This window comes from Amphiura filiformis, chromosome 10 (genome assembly GCF_039555335.1).
Source record: "Amphiura filiformis chromosome 10, Afil_fr2py, whole genome shotgun sequence".
NCBI lineage: Eukaryota > Metazoa > Echinodermata > Ophiuroidea > Amphilepidida > Amphiuridae > Amphiura > Amphiura filiformis.
Window position 1 is genome coordinate 6,186,505 of NC_092637.1, and position 21,808 is coordinate 6,208,312.

General features: G+C 37.9%; 1 protein-coding gene across 3 annotated transcripts in view; it reads left to right on the forward strand.

Annotated features, from left to right (window-relative positions):
- Nucleotides 1-21,808, forward strand: part of LOC140162440 (diacylglycerol kinase theta-like) — a 180,185-nt gene that overhangs the window by 149,063 nt on the left and 9,314 nt on the right. For all 3 annotated transcript variants that reach the window (XM_072185677.1, XM_072185678.1, XM_072185679.1), the window contains 9 exons: nucleotides 11,704-11,794; nucleotides 12,519-12,632; nucleotides 13,347-13,548; nucleotides 16,658-16,773; nucleotides 18,017-18,168; nucleotides 18,750-18,898; nucleotides 19,628-19,736; nucleotides 20,788-20,988; nucleotides 21,611-21,766. In XM_072185677.1, coding sequence (XP_072041778.1) covers nucleotides 11,704-11,794; nucleotides 12,519-12,632; nucleotides 13,347-13,548; nucleotides 16,658-16,773; nucleotides 18,017-18,168; nucleotides 18,750-18,898; nucleotides 19,628-19,736; nucleotides 20,788-20,988; nucleotides 21,611-21,766 — 1,290 coding nt within the window. The remainder of the gene's footprint in view (nucleotides 1-11,703; nucleotides 11,795-12,518; nucleotides 12,633-13,346; nucleotides 13,549-16,657; nucleotides 16,774-18,016; nucleotides 18,169-18,749; nucleotides 18,899-19,627; nucleotides 19,737-20,787; nucleotides 20,989-21,610; nucleotides 21,767-21,808) is intronic.

Here is a 21,808-nt window from a genome sequence, read left to right on the forward strand (position 1 = left end):
TTCGAAGTACAGAAAGTATGAAACTTGTTTGTATGTAAAACACTCACTGACCACAGAATTTCCACCAAAGAGACAGATTTGGGACTTTATTGTACTTCTAGGCTCCTTAGTATTTATAAAGCTTATAAGTCATCTGTAGATGGTGGTCTCACAGCATCTTTAAATCCTCTTGGAACTTTTTTCCACTTGTTTTTTTCTTCTTTTCAAAACACAAAATTCTTCCCTAAAGGGCTAAAATTATTCCCTCTCCTTTGGGTGCGAATAATGGAAGAATAGACACCCCTGGGTGGAGCTAATGCAAAAAGAGGTAAACATGCAGACTCTGCCACAGACCAAAGACAGAACAGCCTGTAGAGCAGAGCAGTAGTAGCGTGCACACTGCATCGCCAGAGAGCTTAGATGAAGATGATTTTTCAAAGACATTTTGCAAAGGTCTGTAACACGGGCACCTTGTTAATTGTTATACAAGGTAGGCCATCAATACAGATTACCAGAATAAACATCGGCACATCAAGCCCTAGATGAATTCCATGAAAACTAAATATCCTGGTGGGTCACCTAATACAATGTGGGTGGCGCTAATTCAAAAAGAATTAAACACACAGACTCTGACACAGACCAAAGACAGAACAGCCTGGAGAGCAGAGCAGTAGTAGCGTGCACACTGCTTCGCCGGAGAGCTTAGATGAAAATGATTTTTCAAAGACCTTTTGCAAAGGTCTGTAACACGGTCGCCTTGTATTTTGCAAAGACCTTTTATTTCCAAAGACCTTTTGTAAGGATCTGTAACACAGTCGACTTGTATTTTGCAAAGAATACTACGTATTATCCACAAAAGTATACATTAAAAATGAGACTGGCTAATGCCATGTTTACTGAACAAGTTTTTAATATTTTAAAATAATAAATAAAAAATAAATTTTGGATCTCTATAGCACCTCTTTCCAGATCTCAGAAGATTCAAATTCGCTGCCATGGTGAATTATTGCAATCAGATTACATCAGCTAGTCTGGTTGCAGCCGAACCTGGTGCAAACATCCACCATTTATTGAATAATTTTGTATAATTGAGCCAGAGGATGATTTAAGCACTTCCCAGCAAGTCTTGCGGTTAGCATAGCTGTGTGAGTGAACATGACACCACTGCCCGCCCACTGCATACACACGTGCATGGTTAAATTTGAATTTGGACAGATATATTTACAGTCAAAACACCTTCAAAAAGTTGGTCGATTTCACATTTTATGTTATCTACAGAAGGTGTGAATTATCCTCCATGCATACATCACTTTAGATCTGAAATCGACCAAGTAATGATGACACACACACAATTCTAAAACAACATCTTTTGCACAGAATTCAATGGGATTTGAAAAGTAAAGTGGCAGTTGAAACTCTAGTGATAACACTTTTACAGTGCATGATGGGGCTTCCTTAAACCATCCTCTGATTGAGAGCCTTATTTAACAATGACACTTGATTTGTCCAACCTCCTTCTACATCTAGGGTCCTCAATTTGACAGGCAAGTTTATCGATATCATATTTATAACCAGCAGTGCGTATAATGCTAATTTAGGCAAGTAAAATCAAATATGGTTTAAATCATATATTAATCAGGAGTATAATTATGAAATATATTAGGCCTAAAAAAGAAAATTCTTTGGTTGCCCTCAGCGACCGACCGAAAAAAATCTTGGGTCTTTTTTTTCCCCCAATCACTTAAATTTAGACAGTATCAAGGACATTTTATATTTGTATTCTCTTGTTTTATTTATTAAATGCATATTTGATTAAAAACAAGCAGGGTTTCCATATAAATTAATTCACTCCAAAAAGGCACAATTTTTTACCATAAAATGATCAAGCATATGTCAATACAATAGAGCCTTTTCAAAATGGAGGAAAAATGAAGGAAGAGCCCATGAAAAAAAAAAGGATCAACCTACCGACCCTTCAAATTTTTTGTCTTGGAAGGGCGACCATCTTTAATGCAGCCTTGCACTAGTTAAATAGACTGGATACTTCGGGGACTTTAACAGGCAAGTTACCTGATAACTGGTAAACATCAGTGCATATAATGCTAAATCATGCATGGGTTTAGTCTTATATAATATATATTGTGACGGGGAAGGTCTTAATGCAGCCCTGCACTAGCTAAATATGAGGCTGGGAATATATGGAATATTTACAAAGCAAGTTGGCCGATAATTGGTAAATATTGCTGCATATAGGCTAATTTAGGTAAGAAAAATCATGCATGGGTTTAGTCTTGTATAATATAATAGTGACGGGGAAGGTCTTAATGCAGCCCTGCACTAGCTAAATATGAGGCTGAGTAATATATGGAATTTACAAAGCAAGTTGGCCGATATTTGGTAAATATTGCTGCATATAGGCTAATTTAGGTAAGAAAAATCATGCATGGGTTTAGTCTTGTATAATATAATAGTGACGGGGAAGGTCTTTTACGCAACCCTGCACTAGCTAAATATAAGGCTGAGTAATATATGGAATTTACAAAGCAAGTTGGCCGATATTTGGTAAATATTGCTGCATATAGGCTAATTTAGGTAAGAAAAATCATGCATGGGTTTAGTCTTATATAATATAATTGTGACGGGGAAGGTCTTTTACGCAACCCTGCACTAGCTAAATATGAGGCTGGATAATATATGGAATTTACAAAGCAAGTTGGCCGATAATTGGTAAATATTGCTGCATATAGGCTAATTTAGGTAAGAAAAATCATGCATGGGTTTAGTCTTACCTGACCTATTTTACAGATCTTCTATAAATACGGCTTATTTGGCATCCAAAGCACTTACGTCATAGGATTATTAGCTTTGCTATTATTGAGTAATGATAGAATGTAATCAAGATGGGTCCTTGAGAAGGTGAAGGAGAGAAGACTAGCAGCGGTGTGATTTGTTTCCAGATTTTCCAGATTTTTTGTGGCCAAAGTTTACACAATTTTATTGATTTTCAGCCTGTTTTAGGGTATTTTTGCCCAATTTCACACAGTTTTCTGGATTTTTTACTATTTTCTGGATATTTTACAAGCTTTGAATCACACCCCTTGACTAGAGATAACCAAAATGAAGAATTGTGCTGCAATTCCATCTGAAATCTGTCATACCTGTGGAAGATTTATTACAAGTCTTCCACAGAGGGAGTATGTTTTTGAAATGGAATTAGCCATGGTTTTTATTTCAAAACTCGTAATCCTCCTGTATGTCTTTGCCTACAAAATGTATATCTTTCACAACTGGAGTATTTCAAATGGAAGTTACCCAGTTGTCTATTATATTTGAAACCCATACTCCCTCTGTGGAAGACTTTATCGAAGTCTCCCACAGTGCGAGTGGGTTTCAAATGGAATAGTGATATCAAGCATTGATGTACTTAAAGACACTTTCTGAAGCATTCCTTCTAGAGTGGTCTAAGGACAAGCTGTTTTCATGGTTTAATTTACAGGATAACATAACCAAGATTTCGACCCTATAGATTCAGATAAGCATACATACATGTGTACAAGGGGCCACAATGTGGTAATTCATAGAGTATAAAGAGGCATTTGTTTGGCATATTGCACCCTAAATCACTAACTCTCTCCCCCTTAAAACTTAACTAGCCTAGTTATGTATTGCTTTGCTGTAAAATTGCTGTGGAACTGTTTTTCCTTTTAATTTTATTTGTTTTATGTGAAATATTGAAAGCATGTGCTGATGGTTAATTTATAGTAACTTTTTAATTCTTCTGTGGTCCGGGTATGCTCTGGTGATCATCGATCATGTACAAGAGAAATCTCCAATGGTTCAACTGTCTTTTGTTATGATGGCCTGTGATCAGCATGATTGTTTATCACTTCTGTGTTCATGCTCGTATATGCCCAGCATACAGCACATACTATGGAAGAATATAAAAAAAATAGTACCGTACATAATTGTCAGCTAGTCTTTTCATTATCTTGTTTTGTGATATTTTTAAAGTTCAAATTTATACCAGTATTTGAAAAAAGTGTTTCTTATGCATGTAATTTATGTAGATATATTTATATTACTGGGTGTGTTCTTAGTGCAAAGAGGTTTTTAGCATGTTTTTAACCCCCTGAGCACTACCTGCCGATCTAACATTGCCTCTGGTTGGTCAATTACATGATATCTTCACTTTAATCACTAATCAGAATGGAGCTTTGCAAATAATTCACCTCAATTTTTTTACGGGGTGACATTATTCTAACAATGTTGCTGATTGGTCCAATTGATAATGAAAACTTCTTTTTGGTCAATCGGCAGGTAGTTCTCATGGGGTTAAGAGTTTTGAAAGTACTGAAGTGGTGATTAGATTGGACTGTTCTACTTAAAATCCCACTCCCCCTGTTGAAGATTTTGGAAATATCTTCCACAGAGGGAATATGAATTTGAAATGGAATGAATACACCCTCTGACAAGATTCAATCTGAATCTTCCACAGAGGGAGGGTGAGTTTCAAAAAGGAGTTGGCTAATGCACACATTTCATTTGAAATTTATACTCCCACTGTAGAAGATATTTTATAAATCTTCCACAGGGGGAGTGTGGACGTCAGCTGGAATAGCCCATTTTACTGTTTCTGTATGTAATTGTTTTTTCTCTGAGCACATAATCTTCTATTTGGGAAAAAGTACATTTCAAATCTTGCAAAGATTTTATTATCCAAGTTTCCCCACTTTTTCCCACTTTTCAGATCCAAACTCAGTCTAAATAAAGCTTAAGATGCTTAAAACTTTAAAAACATTTGAAGTCAGTACTTTGAAATATTTATCACTCAATTCTGATATTGTTGTAAAAATAATTAAAAATTAAACTGCATAAATTCTTGTGAGACATAAGTACTGCAAAACAAGTCTTTGTACTTGGTAGTTTTAGACATACATTTTTTGCTGTATGCATTCAATTAACTTGGATACAGGGTATTTATCTATTTATATTTTATTGATAACTGTTTTATTCCATAAATGAAATGCCATAAAAGAAATTATTCTTACACTCTAGGCCCTAAATTATTTGAAATTTTCTAATAATCGATCCAATTGCATTATGCATGATATTTATCTCTGTTGTGCAGATGTGTTTCCCTATAATTCTAATTTTGATATTGAATAATTAATAAAATTAATACACAATGGCAAATATATGGGGGGATAGCCCATCTGCAATTGCTGCCAGGTGTCATATTCATAGATATGTACACTATATTATGCAGAAAATGTGAAATGTGTACAGGGCAGCTATTGTATGTAGGGCTTAACACAAACCACTAGATGTGATGCCTTAGAAATGAGTTGTGTTCAATTTAATTGCTCTAATTTAATCATTTTCACTCTGAAAACCACAGAGTGTTTCAAATTAATGGTCAGCACTTGTTGCTTCAAATTATGCACTTTGTGGGTTTCTCTTCAACAAAATATGATACAACAACTAGTTCTTGGTAATCAAGCTCACTTTTGAATAAATTTGTCTTTGTTTCCTGCAATTTAGAATTTGGTACACTTTTGGGCTATTTCAGCTGAAATTCATACACCTATGGAAGACATGACCTTAATCTCCCACAGAGGGGGTGTAGATTTCAAATGGAGTCACCCATTCAGGCAACCCCATTTGAAAGTCACACTCTCTGTGTGGAAGATTATTAGGTCATGTCTTGCATACGGGGGGGAGGTTATGTATTTCAGCTGAGCTGGAATAGCCCATTAAAGTGATATTAAATTGGTCAACAACACTCCGATTCCACAGAAGTGATTCCAGAAAGAACAAAATCACCATCTTTTCTTTGACATTAACACTTTTGTAGGTTTTACAATTATTAAGAAATGATTGTCTCATCAAAGTTACTGCCAAAATTGAAAATTACTTGGAAATTCAACAAGTTAAACCACTGGTTTCTTGTGAATTAATTTTTATGTAAATCAGTCACAAAAATTAGGAAATAAACATGTTTGATTAGGTGTCCCATAATTCCACAGTCAAATACTGCTAGTTTGATTATGTTCTTTGCACACTTTGATATTAGATGTTGTATTACCGTAGTGCATGCTGGTATATCTGTGTAATGCCTGTGCTATTGTGTTCTGTCGTTTCTCTCCCTTTGCAGTGTTGGTTCCAGGTAAGGCATGATGTCATCTTAAGAGGTTAAAGGTTAAAAGTTCAGGAGGAGTGACCTCTGTTCCCAGACAGCCAAATAGGGAATTACTTTTATTTTTTAAAAGGAGCTCGAAATTACAAAAATATTCACCGTGTTCAGGCAAAGAAAGATTTGAAAAACACTTTTTGGGAGTGGCTTGAAAATGGAAAATAATTAGCAGTTGGATGTAACCTTCATGTAAGCCATACACAAAATGAGCCTATTGTCAAGACTAGATTAGATGGCTTCATTCTGTAAACTGTTTAATCCCTGCTTTGATACTTCATGTCGGCTAGCTTTGAGTATGCTTACACCAAGGTAATACCATGCAAGTGCATTAAACAGCTTGCCCCATGTTAATTCTATTCTGTTCATTTTAATTCCTGAGCGCACCAATCAAAGCTCACTGATTATATTTTATTGAACATTATTATTTTCAAACTGTTTAGGGTCATGTAAATGATATATGCCAGCTGTGTGAACATTTTATCCATCCTAATCCTAAACTGGACAGAACACATTCAAGAATTGACCTAAGGGTATCCGGTCCATGGTCTGACTAGGCCCACCATATCTTGCCAGAACCCATGTTCAAATCCTTCCCTCCTTCCCACGCGCCCCTATTTTGCACTTTGCCTGAACTTCTTTGTATTTGATTGCTGACAACAGGTTGGTGTGTTTGCTTGATTTTATCCATCTTATGCATCTTTTTGCTTGGATTTCATCCATTTCATGCATGTTTTTGCTGGATTTAATTACACTATCTCAACTGCTTAACTTTTCATCTTGTGCGAAGTTGCATATACTGTATAAGCCATGCACGCAGATATTTGTACGGTTGCAAGTTTCCCTAACATTTCTTGTTTTGTGAATAGGGGCCAGTAACCAGGTTTAAAGTTACACCTGACCTAACTTACTTTGTGCTTAGGGGCCAGTAACCAGGTTTAAAGTTAGACCTGATCTAACTTTTGTGCATATGGGCCAATAAATCAAGCTTCATTATCGCGCACATTCGTGGGTGTTGACTGTTGAATTCTCAAACCTATGTCAAAATGTGAATTGTACGAAAATAAAAGCACTGCAAAAATGTCAGCTTATACAGTATACGGATGAACCACTGATTACTATAAACCGTTCCTTTTAATTGGGCTCTTCCAGTTGAAATCCATACACCCCCTATGGAAGACATGACCTTAATTACCCACACAGGGAGTGTGTAGATTTCAAATGGAGTCACCCATTCAGGTAACCTCATTTGAAATTCACACTGTATGGATTTCAACTGGAATAGCCCATAATTTATGGCACTTGTATAGGAACGGTTTGTGGTAATATAATGGACAGGCTGTGTAAATATCTCCAGGGGACTTAAGAAGTCTGAAAGTGACGTCGCACACAAAAACGTCTAACTGTATAACAACAACTATGAAAGCAGGTTTTGTATCAAGAACTTGACTTCTCCAAACATGAAAGTTCATGTTTGAATCTGGGATAAATGTTCACTGATGACTGCTGATTCCTTGTAAAACAAAGGCGTTGTTTTGTGTGTGACTCGCATCTCCCGGAGATGATTGCGCAACCTCTCAAATATTTGCCAGTATGGGGAAATCAACATGTTATAATGTATTGGCTATTCTAGTTGAAATCCATACACCCCCTGTGGAAGACATGATCTTCATCTCCTACACAGGGGGTGTAGATTTCAAATGGAGTCACCCATGCAGGTAGCCCTATTTGAAATGCACACTCCCTGTGTGGGTGATTGCTTTATGTCTTCCATAGGGAGTATATGGAGTTCAACTAGAATAGCCCAGTTCAGTTGCTGTAGGAATTCCCTGTTGTAGTGCACGTTAGTAACCATTGGTTACTGGTTCAAACCAGGGCTCATACACATGTTCCGAATTTTGATATGCCATAGGCTTTGTGTTGTGATCATTTCGATCAGTGGTTCATAACAAAAAATGCGGGAGCTAGTTGACCTAGCATCGGTCATAATTTTATTCTAACGTGCACTACAACAGTTTCAAAAAACATTTCTTGCTCGCTAATGCAGAGGAAGGGATTATGTAGTACTCTTAAGGGATCTGATATTAACGTTTAACAATGTTTTCACCTATTTTTTGTGGAAGCTGAGAGTACACCAGATATATCGAATTGCATTCTGAATATGAGGGATGTCCTTCTGATATCAAATATTTTTCATTTTTTTGAAATTTGCGATATAATTTTTGATATTTTAACAGTAAAATCGCTTGCTTCTGCAGCTCGGGAACAAAGTTAAAAAATTCCAGTAAACATGCAAATAACATCTTTTTCAAATTAGAATTTTTGATTTTGTCTTCATTTTGTTGAAGTGGGTGCTAAAAATACCTAAATTTTTTAGTGTTTTTGGAAAAAAATCCATATCTTCAATACGAAAGGTCAAAATTTTCAGTTGATCGTCAGCTTTTCATCCCAGCTACATACACTTTAAGTATATATCATTAGATTTATAAAGTTTACTTCGAGGACTGTTAAATATCAAAAATATCAATTTTTAATCATTTGCCATAAAATGTGTATTATATCGTGAATTTCAAGAAATCAAAATCATTTGATATCAGAAGGACATTCTTCGTATTCAGAATGCAATTCGATATGTCTGATGTGCTCTCATGTCCGTCAAAAAAAACTGCCCAAACGTTCATACCCCACCCCTTAAAGCAAGAAATATTTTTTGTTATCTTATCAAGGGTGTGATTTATCAGGATTTTTCCTGATTTCAGGGTTTTTTGTGACCAAAATTTCCGCAATTTTATCGATTTTCAGCCCGATTTTGTGTGTTTTAGCCCAATTTTACGCTATTTTTCAGGATTTTTTATTACTTTCAGAATTTTTCCTGAAAAGCTAATCACACCCCTGTCTTATGCATGTTTTCTGTGCCTAACATTGCATTGCCTAAATGTTTGTGATTCAATTGTGTGCTTTGCATAGTAATGTTGATGTGCAACCTGTCGTGTCCATATTGTCTGTCTGTTCAATCTACTAACCAACATTTAAGACATGATCCCCCCAATCAGACCAAAGTCACAATAACCAATTTTGATATGAAGTAAATTTTGTGATACTTTTGCTGTCTGTTGTTATAAAGTCATAAAGGTGCTATAATGAAAGACAGATAAAAAGACTAAATCGCATCTGACGTCTGGGCAAAGGTGCGCCGTGATTGGGTGCCGACCTGCGCAGTATGGCATTTTCTGTCTAGTTGTCAGAATTTCAGACGCGAACTAGTCTTTTTATCTCTGTCTTTCATTATATTCAAACAATTTCTTCAGATAATTTGTTATTTTTCAACAGAGTTTATGGTTTGCTGTCATTTGTGTAACATGATACTTTCACAGGGTTTCTAAATCTGGGGATTTCATTTATGTTTTTGTACATAGTAATACACATTGAATTGTGCTGCTTTTTTTTTAAAGTTTTTTTTCCCGGTTTTGTAGTGTCCCTGGACCTAGACCTAAATGCTAAGATCATTCATGGTTGACCTATAAAAAAATTGCATGATGTTTTGTGTTTTTAATATGAAAATTGATATTTTGTATTCATGTCATACTCTATTAATGATATCAAAATGCATTCAAATTCAATACATTTTGATAGAGTATGACATGCATGCATATAAACTATGAATTTTCATATTAAAAATGCAAAACATCATGCAATTTATTTATTTTTTTGGAATTTCGGGTACCAGGGCATGGAATTTCCTGCCCGGGTACTAGGCTATCATTACTAATGATACCATTGTACCATTGTATAGGCCTATTCCTGTTGAAATCCATACACCGTATGGCTTTAATCTCCCACACAGGGAGTGTGAAGTCCAAATGGGGTTACCGTATTTCGTCAAATAAACGCCCCCGGGGGCGTTACATTTTCCCAAGGGGGGGGCGTTTATTAGAGGTCATTTTTAGCTAAAATGACGAACTATGAACTTTTGACACTGACTTTTGGTTCACTTCCGGATTTCTGATGCAGATTTTTGCCATTTATTGCTGCTATTACCGACCATGTGAGCAACTTGGTAAGCTTACTACACAAGATAGCATGGAAATATCAGAATTTTTTAAACATCTTGGTTGAAAAAAAGTGGTGGGGGCGTTTATTTGAGGGGGGGCTATTTGACGAAATACCCTATATGAGCAACTCCATTCATGTCTTCCATAGGCGTTTGGATTTCAACTGGAATAACCCAGTATAGGGGCCTTGTGACAGAATGAGTTCCAAAAACTATTAACAGTCACTAGGTCTTTGGTACTGGTACACTAATACATTATAAAGCATAGTAGTTTGCATTATGTTTACAAGTGCTATGATCAAGCAAAATCAGTCGGATGTCGGAAATATTGATATTATTACCTTTTTTTTGACAAATCTTTTAGTAATTGCTCATATCGTTTGAACTAGTTGTCCCAATTGCAAATGCCTTTTTCAATCCTATAAGAAATTAAAAATTGAATATGTCCGACTTCAGACTTGATTTTGCTTGATCACACCACATATTTTGACTAGGGTAGCTGTATGTACTGTAACACAATTGAGATATTGTCAACATATAGTAGCACTCCCAGAGGACAAGGTCTAACTATAGGTCCTGGAGCACTAACCCTCAACACTAACCATAACCAGTGGTGGTACCAGGGAGCAAATTTACCCCCAGTCAGAGCTGTTTCCCCCCAGTAAAAACCCAAAATTATGAAAATGTCCACTTTTTGCAGCATTTTGGCACAAAATTGGTTGACTTTGCTTCCCCCTGAAAAAAAACCTGGCGCTGCCACTGACCATGATCCTAGTGCTCCAGGGTTGACAAAATCTCAATTTTGTGTACCATGACAGAACTAACATTCAGAGATCTGAAGCTAGATTTCTCATTGACATATATAATAAGGTATCATCATTGGAATAATCATTGAACATCTGCCTTAAACATGCAAAAGCAGGTCTAGAATTTTTGGAGAAATTTGTTATCCACATTCCCTGTGTGGAAAATGAAAGCATGTCTTCCATAGGGGTCGTATGGATTTCAATTAGGCTATTCCATTTAAAATCCACACTCCCCCTGTGGAAGATTTTGGAAATATGTGCCACAGGGGGATAAGGAATTTCAAATGGAATGAGCACATATAGGCAGCTCCATTCATACACCCTCTGAGGACAATTCAACCTGAATCTTCCATCGAGGGAGTGTGAGTTTCAAATGGGGCTTCCTAATGTGCTCATTCCATTTGAAATTCTCTCCCTGTGGTAGAAATGTCCAAAATCTTCCCCGGGGGAGTGTGGATAATAGCCCATTATCTAATTTGCCCTTTGCTTGTTAACCCATCACACTAATCGCTTTTCTCTGCTTGTATTGTTTCTATACAATTAACACCACTCATGATAAACAGGGTTTCATGTGGACTAACTAACTAATCATGGCTTCATCAATTCCAAGTTATAAATATGGCTTCTTTTATGTATTCTACTTCTGATTATTTTCTTGTTTGTTTATTTATTTTCAGGGCACCTGTATCGTCTATATCTATCTCCATAACTAGCTATCTATCAGTAAGCGATATCATTGAAATGGCACTACATAAATTTGGCCTAGAGGTAGGTGAAAAGTACACAACATGGACAAAAATAAAAATGTATACAATATTTCATCAATTAATCCCCTCCGAGGGCGTTGCATTTTCCAACAGGGGGGCGTTTATTGGAGGTCAATTTTAGAACGATAATTCCCATTAAAATTATCAGGTAAGCTTAAAACTCATGTTGAAATGATGAACTTACAATCAATGACTTCCAGTACATTTCAGATAGTGAGTGGAAGTTTCCACCCAATGGTATTCATATTAATTATTGGTTGAGGTAATATAGAAATGAAGCATTGCAGTGGGTACCAGCAATAACATAACTTCATCTGAAATTGGGATCCAACCAGAAATGTAATATCACATATGTGACACTATTTGGTCCATGGGCGCCAGAGGCGGCAAATATGAAATTGAGATAAAAACAAAAATATGGAGTAAAAAACAATAAAATACATAAGAAAATAGACATCACAAAACTTCATAACTTTGGAAATAAGTATGCTAGACCTTTGGTGTTTTCAGTATATGATAGCCTAATGTTTTTATAAGGTAATAACCATAGTAACTCAATTTTCAAAAATGCCTCTTTTGGCCCCCATGGACCAGATTGTGTCACATATGGAACTTCAATTATAGGTTTTCTATGTAGAAAAACAAGTTAAAGAATATAAATACTCCTGATCAGTACCATAAATACTACCATTGTTCTAAACTATTCTTTTCTTCTCTCTTTGTAGGAAGAAAATGCAGAAGAATTTACCCTGGTTGAAATGATAATGGACAAAGATGTGACGGAAAGAGTAATGGACAGGGATGAGTGTCCATGGCCGCAACTTATTAAAGCTAGAAGGGTAAGGCAAAACAGGTCCGCCAGTATAAACCTGGCAGAGATGAGTAGCCATGGCCCAACTTATTTTAAGCTACATGTAGAAGGGCAAGGGAAAACATGTCTGCCAGTATAATAAACCTGGCACGGATGAGTGCCCGTGGCACAGACTAAAACAGACCATGTATCAACAGTCAAAGTCCCAGTGCATTGTATGCTGTGAATTCTCACATATTCATGAGGCCCGATTGTTCGATCGTGTCATGTCTAACAATCACGCCAGTGTTGCATGCTTTTGCGTATATGCGATAGAGCGTTGCATGCTTTCACGATTACACAATAGATAATCGCGATAGACCGTAAAAATACACAGTAAGTGTGTAGCAATTTTGCTTGTCACATTTCATGGAACAATCGGCCCTCATTATCTGGTGATGCTGAGACTTTGAATGAGGTCTGTTATCTTTTTCGTCCATGGTCCCAACTTATTAAAGCTAGAAGGGTAAGACAAAACAGGTCCGCCAGTATAAACCTAGCAGGGATTGGTGTTCATTGCCGCAACTTATTAGAGCTAGAAGGGTAAGGCAAAACAGGTCCGCCAGTATAAACCTAGCAGGGATTGGTGTTCATTGCCGCAACTTTTAAATCTGGCAGGGGTGGGTGTCCATGACTGCTTTGTTTCAGGTGTGTAAGGTGAGTCATTTTCCAACTAACATATTTGTTATTCCCATCTTTGCAGAATTCAATTCGTCAAATGAAACAGACGAGATATTACCTTCACAAAAAGAACCAACCGAAACCACACAATGCAGCGCAACTGTTCGTAGGTAACCTACCCATCAATATGTCAGAGTTCAAGTACAAGCAGATAGTACAACAACATCTGGAAGAGGCCAAATGTAAAACGTTCTCACATGTAGGACCTATCTATGCCCAATATGGTGAGTAATAGCATGGGTGTTTGGTCTGGCAGGGAGTGTGGGGTTTGTGGGAGTGTATGTGGTTGATGTGAATTCAGGTAATATCTAGAAGAGGCCAAATGTAAAACAATCTCACATGTAGGACCTATCTATGCCCAATATGGTGAGTAATATGATGGGTGTGTAGTGTGGCAGGGTGGGTGGGTTTAATCTCCAGGTGTGTGGGATCTTTAGGTGTGTGAGGGGATGTGAATTCAGGTAATATCTAGAAGAGGCCAAATGTTGAAGGAAGTTTACGGCAATCACAACATTATGTCTTATATGTTGGAAAAATAATTATCAAGCACGAATCACATGGTTTTATTTAAAACAAACTCATATTAACCATAAAAACAAACAATAAAACGGCCATCTCTCAACACTCGATATTCAAAATTCTCGCGCCGAAATTGTCTGTAGCAATGATGTCATGGTTATGTGTGCTCGTTTATCGTCAGCCTTCATTGAATTATTGGGACGTCATTGCTCTAAACAATTTTGGCACAAGATGATACCATACATTAATTGTTTTCATCCCATTATTTTATCTCTAATTGTAGGCGCTGTCATAGTAGGATTTGAAGACCATGAGGCAGCAGTAGCCGCTCACAATGCATTGAAATGCACTCACGGATGATACCATACATTAATTGTTCTCATTATTTTATCTCTAATATTAGGCGCTGTCATAGTAGGATTTGAAGACCATGAGGCAGCAGTAGCCGCTCACAATGCATTGAAATGCACTTACAGATGATACCATACATTAATTGTTTTCATTATTTTATCTCTAATATTAGGTGCTGTCATAGTAGGATTTGAAGACCATGAGGCAGCAGTAGCCGCTCACAATGCATTGAAATGCACTCACGGATGATACCATACATTAATTGTTCTCATTATTTTATCTCTAATATTAGGCGCTGTCATAGTAGGATTTGAAGACCATGAGGCAGCAGTAGTCAGCTCACAATGCATTGAAATGCACTCACGGATGATACCATACATTAATTGTTCTCATTATTTTATCTCTAATTTTAGGTGCTGTCATAGTAGGATTTGAAGACCATGAGGCAGCAGTAGCCGCTCACAATGCATTGAAATGCACTCACGGATGATACCATACATTAATTGTTTTCATTATTTTATCTCTAATATTAGGCGCTGTCATAGTAGGATTTGAAGACCATGAGGCAGCAGTAGCCGCTCACAATGCATTGAAATGCACTCACGGATGATACCATACATTAATTGTTCTCATTATTTTATCTCTAATTTTAGGTGCTGTCATAGTAGGATTTGAAGACCATGAGGCAGCAGTAGCCGCTCACAATGCATTGAAATGCACTCACGGATGATACCATACATTAATTGTTTTCATTATTTTATCTCTAATTGTAGGCGCTGTCATAGTAGGATTTGAAGACCATGAGGCAGCAGTAGCCGCTCACAATGCATTGAAATGCACTCACTGATGATACCATACATTAATTGTTCTCATTATTTTATCTCTAATATTAGGCGCTGTCATAGTAGGATTTGAAGACCATGAGGCAGCAGTAGCCGCTCACATTGCATCAAAATGCACTCACGGATGATACCGTACATTAATTGTTCCCATTATTTTATCGCTAATTGTAGGCGCTGTCATAGTAGGGTTTGAAGACCATGAGGCAGCAGTAGCCGCTCACAATGCATTGAAATGCACTCACGGATGATACCATACATTAATTGTTCTCATTATTTTATATCTAATTGTAGGCGCTGTCATAGGGTTTGAAGACCATGAGGCAGCAGTAGCCGCTCACAATGCATTGAAATGCACTCACGGATGATACCATACATTAATTGTTTTCATCCCATTATTTTATCGCTAATTGTAGGCGCTGTCATAGTAGGATTTGAAGACCATGAGGCAGCAGTAGCCGCTCACAATGCATTGAAATGCACTCACGGATGATACCATACATTAATCGTTTTCATCTCATTATTTTATATCTAATTGTAGGCGCTGTCATAGGGTTTGAAGACCATGAGGCAGCAGTAGCCGCTCACAATGCATTGAAATGCACTCACGGATGATACCATTCACTAATTGTTTCATCCCATTATTTTATCTCTAATTTTAGGCGCTGTCATAGTAGGATTTGAAGACCACGAGGCAGCAGTAGCCGCTCACATTGCATCAAAATGCACTCACGGATGATACCGTATATTAATTGTTCCCATTATTTTATCGCTAATTGTAGGCGCTGTCATAGTAGGATTTGAAGACCATGAGGCAGCAGTAGCCGCTCACAATGCATTGAAATGCACTCACGGATGATACCATACATTAATTGTTTTCATTATTTTATCTCTAATTGTAGGCGCTGTCATAGTAGGATTTGAAGACCATGAGGCAGCAGTAGCCGCTCACAATGCATTGAAATGCACTCACGGATGATACCATTCACTAATTGTTTCATCCCATTATTTTATCTCTAATTTTAGGCGCTGTCATAGTAGGATTTGAAGACCACGAGGCAGCAGTAGCAGCACATTGCATCAAAATGCACTCACGGATGATACCGTATATTAATTGTTCCCATTATTTTATCTCTAATTGTAGGCGCTGTCATAGTAGGATTTGAAGACCACGAGGCAGCAGTAGCCGCTCACAATGCATCAAAATGCACTCACGGATGATACCGTACATTAATTGTTCCCATTATTTTATCTCTAATTGTAGGCGCTGTCATAGTAGGATTTGAAGACCATGAGGCAGCAGTAGCCGCTCACAATGCATCAAAATACACTCACGGATGATACCATACATTAATTGTTCTCATTATTTTATCTCTAATTTTAGGCGCTGTCATAGTAGGATTTGAAGACCACGAGGCAGCAGTAGCCGCTCACATTGCATCAAAATGCACTCACGGATGATACCGTACATTAATTGTTCCCATTATTTTATCTCTAATTGTAGGCGCTGTCATAGTAGGATTTGAAGACCATGAGGCAGCAGTAGCCGCTCACAATGCATCAAAATGCACTCACGGATGATACCGTACATTAATTGTTCCCATTATTTTATCTCTAATTGTAGGCGCTGTCATAGTAGGGTTTGAAGACCATGAGGCAGCAGTAGCCGCTCACAATGCATTGAAAGAAGTTATCTATGAAGAAAAACCTCTTACCCTTCTCTTCATTCCAGAAATACATGTAAGTGTCTACATTTGGGCTATCCCGTATGAAATCCACACCCCCTCTGTGGGAGACTTAGATCAAGTCTTCCACAGAGGGAGTATGGGTTTCAAATAGGATAGAAACAGGGTGACTTCCACTGGAAGATAACAGTAAAGGCATATACAGGGGGAGTATGGGTTTCAAAATAATTAACCCTACATGTAGCCAATTCCATTTGAAAAACATACTCCCTCTGTGGAAGGCCTTTATTAAATCTTCCACAGATGTATGGTAGATTTCAAATGGACAAGCCCATTCTCTGTCGCGGTTGTTCCATCCAGTGCACTTACCCACTTCTCACGTCTGTCAAAGGGGACACCCTTGCAAAATCCCTATTGGTTTGTACAGGGCCTTTCAGCTCAAGTCAATTTTCTCAGCACAGAAAATACCAATTTGCCTTGTCTTTGGTAATTATTTAAAGTTGATATCCCTGATAAGAAATCAAACTTTTGGAATTGTTTCACCAAGAGGTATTTATTTTATGGCATGTTTTGTAATTTCCCTAGGCCAATTTTGGTATATGAATGGGTCATTTTTTTTCAAAATGTTCTCATTTGTATACAAAATATTAGAAAAATTTTACAATTTGCATTAAATTTGGCCAAAAAATAATTTGAATTTTTGGAATAGTGATGGGTCCAAATTTCTTGAGAAATTGGTATACGGATTAGTCCACTTTCAAATTCTCAATGGCACATCCCTACCCAAACCTTCCCAGGCCTTGATCCCATTGAGCTCTGGTCTCATTGAGCTTTGATCCCAACTCGCTCGGGGGAGCGAGTTGGCGCAGCGGTAGTTCCCTTGCCTTGCACCACTGAGGTCCTGGGTTCAAGCCCCCGGCGCGGCCCAAGGACTCATTGGTTTATCCTGATTTCATGCTCGCTCTCGCAGGTTTTCTCAGGGATCTCCGGTTTCCTCCTGTATCGCAAAAATCGGTGATTAGTTGTTTGGTTATCAAAAACTTTCTTCACCCAATGGAATTTGGGGAGCTGCACAGATAATTGGTGGATGTTACAATCTAAATGCGGATAGGTGTGCGCCGTTTGGCAGCAACTGGCCTAGTTGATGCGATCTGATTGTGATGATTCACCATTGCAGCGAAATTACAGCGCTTTGAGTCCTCTTAAGATCTGGAGAAAGGCGCTTTATAAATCCAAAATTGATTTTTTATTTATTTTACGTATTATTGAATATTTTTATTTCTCTCTCATTTATTCAGGATGAAGCACTGCACGGAGAGGCAACGCCACTATTGTGTTTTGTCAATGTCAAGAGTGGAGGATGTCAGGGCATAGAAGTACAAGATATGCTGAGAAAGATGTTAAACCCATACCAAGTATTTAACCTGGATGAAGGGGGACCTTTACCAGGGTAAGTGTTACTAACTCAGATTAATTGGATGGGTGGGATTTTATGGAAGTACAAGATCTGAGAAAGATGTTAAACCCATACCAAGTATTTAACCTGGATGAAGGGGACCTTTACCAGGATAAGTATTAGCCCATACCAAGTTTTTAAGCTGAATGAAGGGGGACCTTTACCAGGGTAAGTGTTAGCCCATACCAAGTGTTTAACCTGGATGAAGGGGGGCCTTAACCAGGATAAGTATTAGCCCATACCAAGTATTTAAGCTGAATGAAGGGGGACCTTTACCAGGGTAAGTGTTAGCCCATACCAAGTATTTAACCTGGATGAAGGGGGGCCTTAACCAGGGCAAGTGTGAATCCATATCAAGTATTTAACCTGGATGAAGGGGGACCTTTACCTGGGTAGGTGTTAGCCCATACCAAGTATTTAACCTGGATGAAGGGGGACCTTTACCAGGGTAAGTGTTAACAACTCACAGAATGAAATGACATCAACTGCTTGCAGTATTTGCATCCAGTATAAAAAGCAATTCCTTATTATTTACAGGAACTGATCTTCATCATGTTGTTTGTTTTTATTGCTAGACTTCATGTATACAGTAGGCTGAAAGAATATCGCATATTGATCTGTGGAGGTGACGGTACCGTTGGGTGGGTGTTGCAATGTCTGGATGACATTGGTCAAGAGTCTGTGTGTAGCTCCCCTGCTATTGCCATACTGCCATTAGGAACCGGTAAGTGTGTTTTTGTGATTATTTGTTTATATTGTCGTTGGGCATGTGTCATTGGCCCCTGAACATGTTTAAAGCAAAACCTCTTATCGGGGATGTGATTTGTATGGATTTTTCCTGATTTCCCGGGGTTTTTTTGTGGCCGAAATTTACGCAATTTTATTGATTTTCAGTCTGTTTTAGGGTATTTTTGCCCAATTTCAGGCTGTTTGTCTGGATTTTTTGCTATTTTCTGGATATTTCACAAGTTGTGAATCACACCCGTCTAATGTATCCTGCTGGCAGTTTTGTTTTAAACATGTTCAGGGGCCAAAAGCACATAGGTTTTTTCCTGCCCAACGACGATATGTGTGTACGGAGGGGGAGTGAGTGCAGGGGTATAATAGGCCAAAATTTGTGCAATATTATTATTCCCCCTGTTTTGGAATATTTTATGCTGTTTTTCAGGATTTTCTACTATCAGGATATTTCACAAGCTATGAATCAGACCCCTGTGAGTTATTGGCTGAGTATTGTTATGGCAAGATTGTGTTCTTAAATTATGTGATCAAAAAGAAACTTGGTCAAAAGATCAATTTAGGCACAGCTGCGCGATATCAAACCACCAGATTCACCTGGGGGAGTAAGTCAGATGCTGTTTTAACACATATATGTTTCACAATCATCACCGACAGAGGGCATGAGTCTGCGGACAGTAAATGTGAACACCATTGTCTTGTCTCATCATTGCAGGTAATGACTTGGCAAGAGTACTGAAATGGGGAGGCGGTTACCAATCAACAGATGACTTATATGCCATGTTGCTAAATGTTAATGAGGCTGAAGAGGTCCGACTAGATAGGTAAGACCTGGCTATTAGTAAAATGTGACACTATCAAGAAAGGAATGCATCAAATGTCGCCAATTTCAATTTTTCTTTGATATGATCTTAATACACAGGTGGTGTAGATTTCACCCATTCAGATAACCTATTTGAAATTCACACTCCCTGTGTGAAAGGGAATCTTCAATTCAGAAGATTCAATGAAATTCCATATGGTACAGGAGCATAATAGCAGACCAAAAATTTTGACCAATTACGATATGTTCCTGTACCATATGGAATCTAAGGGAGGACAGTCAAAATGGTTCGCTGAGCTCAGCCAAGCTTTGGTGCCTTCAGTATCGCATTCTAGCAAAGGGGCAGCAAAGCCCAAACCCATAAAAGCCTGTAAAAAACTGGCAGGCTTCACTGAACTTACACACAATGCTCCAGTGCTTGAATTTAAACCCCTTGACACTTAATTGACTTTCTGTTGACTGCAGATAAAGACCCCAGACATTGATTATGGCTGTGTCATCGACCCATGTTTATTATCCTGCTGCTTTGCTGACTTTGTATACTGTTCAGTTGTTAGTATCGATTGCTTTAGCGAAGCCCAACCATCAGTGAAGGCAGCAAAGCTTGGCTGAGCTCAGCGAACCATTTTGGTTGTACTCCCTAATGCATTTGGCTATTCCAGTTGAGCTAAATCCATACATCACCAATGGAAGACAGGACCTTAATCTCACATACAGGGGGGTGTAGATTTCAAATGGAGTCACCCATTCAGGTAACCCTATTTGAAATTCACACTCCCAGTGTGAAAGATTCATCAGATCATGTCAGGGGTGTATATATTTCAAATGGAACAGCCCATTGGGCTTCCTCGGGCAGTATTTGCGCATGTTGACTCAAAGAACTGGCGTGTTTACATGCGCAATCAAAGGTGGTGCATTTGTATACTTGATTTGGAACTTAAGTTTATAGAAATGACTTTCACATATGATGGGTGTCATCTTACAACTTGCTTTCATTCTCCTGAAGACTTGCACTTTAACCTTTAATCTTTGACCTTACAATCCCAATGTAGATGGACGGTGATCTTTGAATCGGATCAAACCAAGCTACCAGAATCGGATAACAAATCCAACTCGTCAAACAGCAGTTCAGGGGCAGAAGAAATGCCCAATATGTTTGTGATGAACAATTATTTTGGCGTCGGCATTGATGCCGATCTGTGTCTAGGATTTCATTTGGCGAGGGAGGAGAAGCCAGAGAAATTCAACAGCAGGTGAGTGGAGGAGTGAAAACAAACAAACAAACAGAATAGATGATAAAATTCATATGATTAATATTTTTGAAAGTATAAAAGCTTTTTATTAACAAATCTTTGCTTATCTAGACTAAAGTGAACAATAATTTAAATATCAGACTGAATACCACAGACTACTACAGACTATTAGCAACCAACCTGTAAAATTCCCCGTGTTTTGTATGCTGCGAATCCTCGCATATTCATGAGGGCCGATTGTTCCATTGTGCCGTGTCTAACAATCACGCTAGCATTGCATGCTTTTGCGTATACGCGATAGAGCTTTGCGTTTCTTCGCGAAAGACAATAAAACTATGCGTTATGTGTGTAGCATTTTGTTTCGCCTGTCGCATTTCATGAAACAATCGGCCCACATTATCGGGTGATGCTGAGACTTTGACTGTTTGGAAATGGTCTGGTACCTCTTCGTCCATGCTGAATACGTTGAAACTAATAAAATAATTACAATAATTTTAGAAGCATTTGTTGCTCATCATTTGTATTTTTGTTGTGGCATGCTCTAATTGAGTAAATATTTCCCGAGATCACACGCTGTAAATTCCATATTGTAACAAAATACCATTTTCTCTTTTGTTTCTAGATTACATAACAAGGGTGTGTATTTTCGTCTCGGCATGCGCAAATTTGTTCGACGGACAACATGCAAAGAATTAAACAAAGAACTTAGACTTGAAGTAGACGGCAAAAATGTTGAGCTGCCCACTATAGAAGGGATTTTAGTCTTGAATATTTCAAGGTAAGATGAAGGTGTTTGTGTGTAAGGTTTGTATACAGTTAA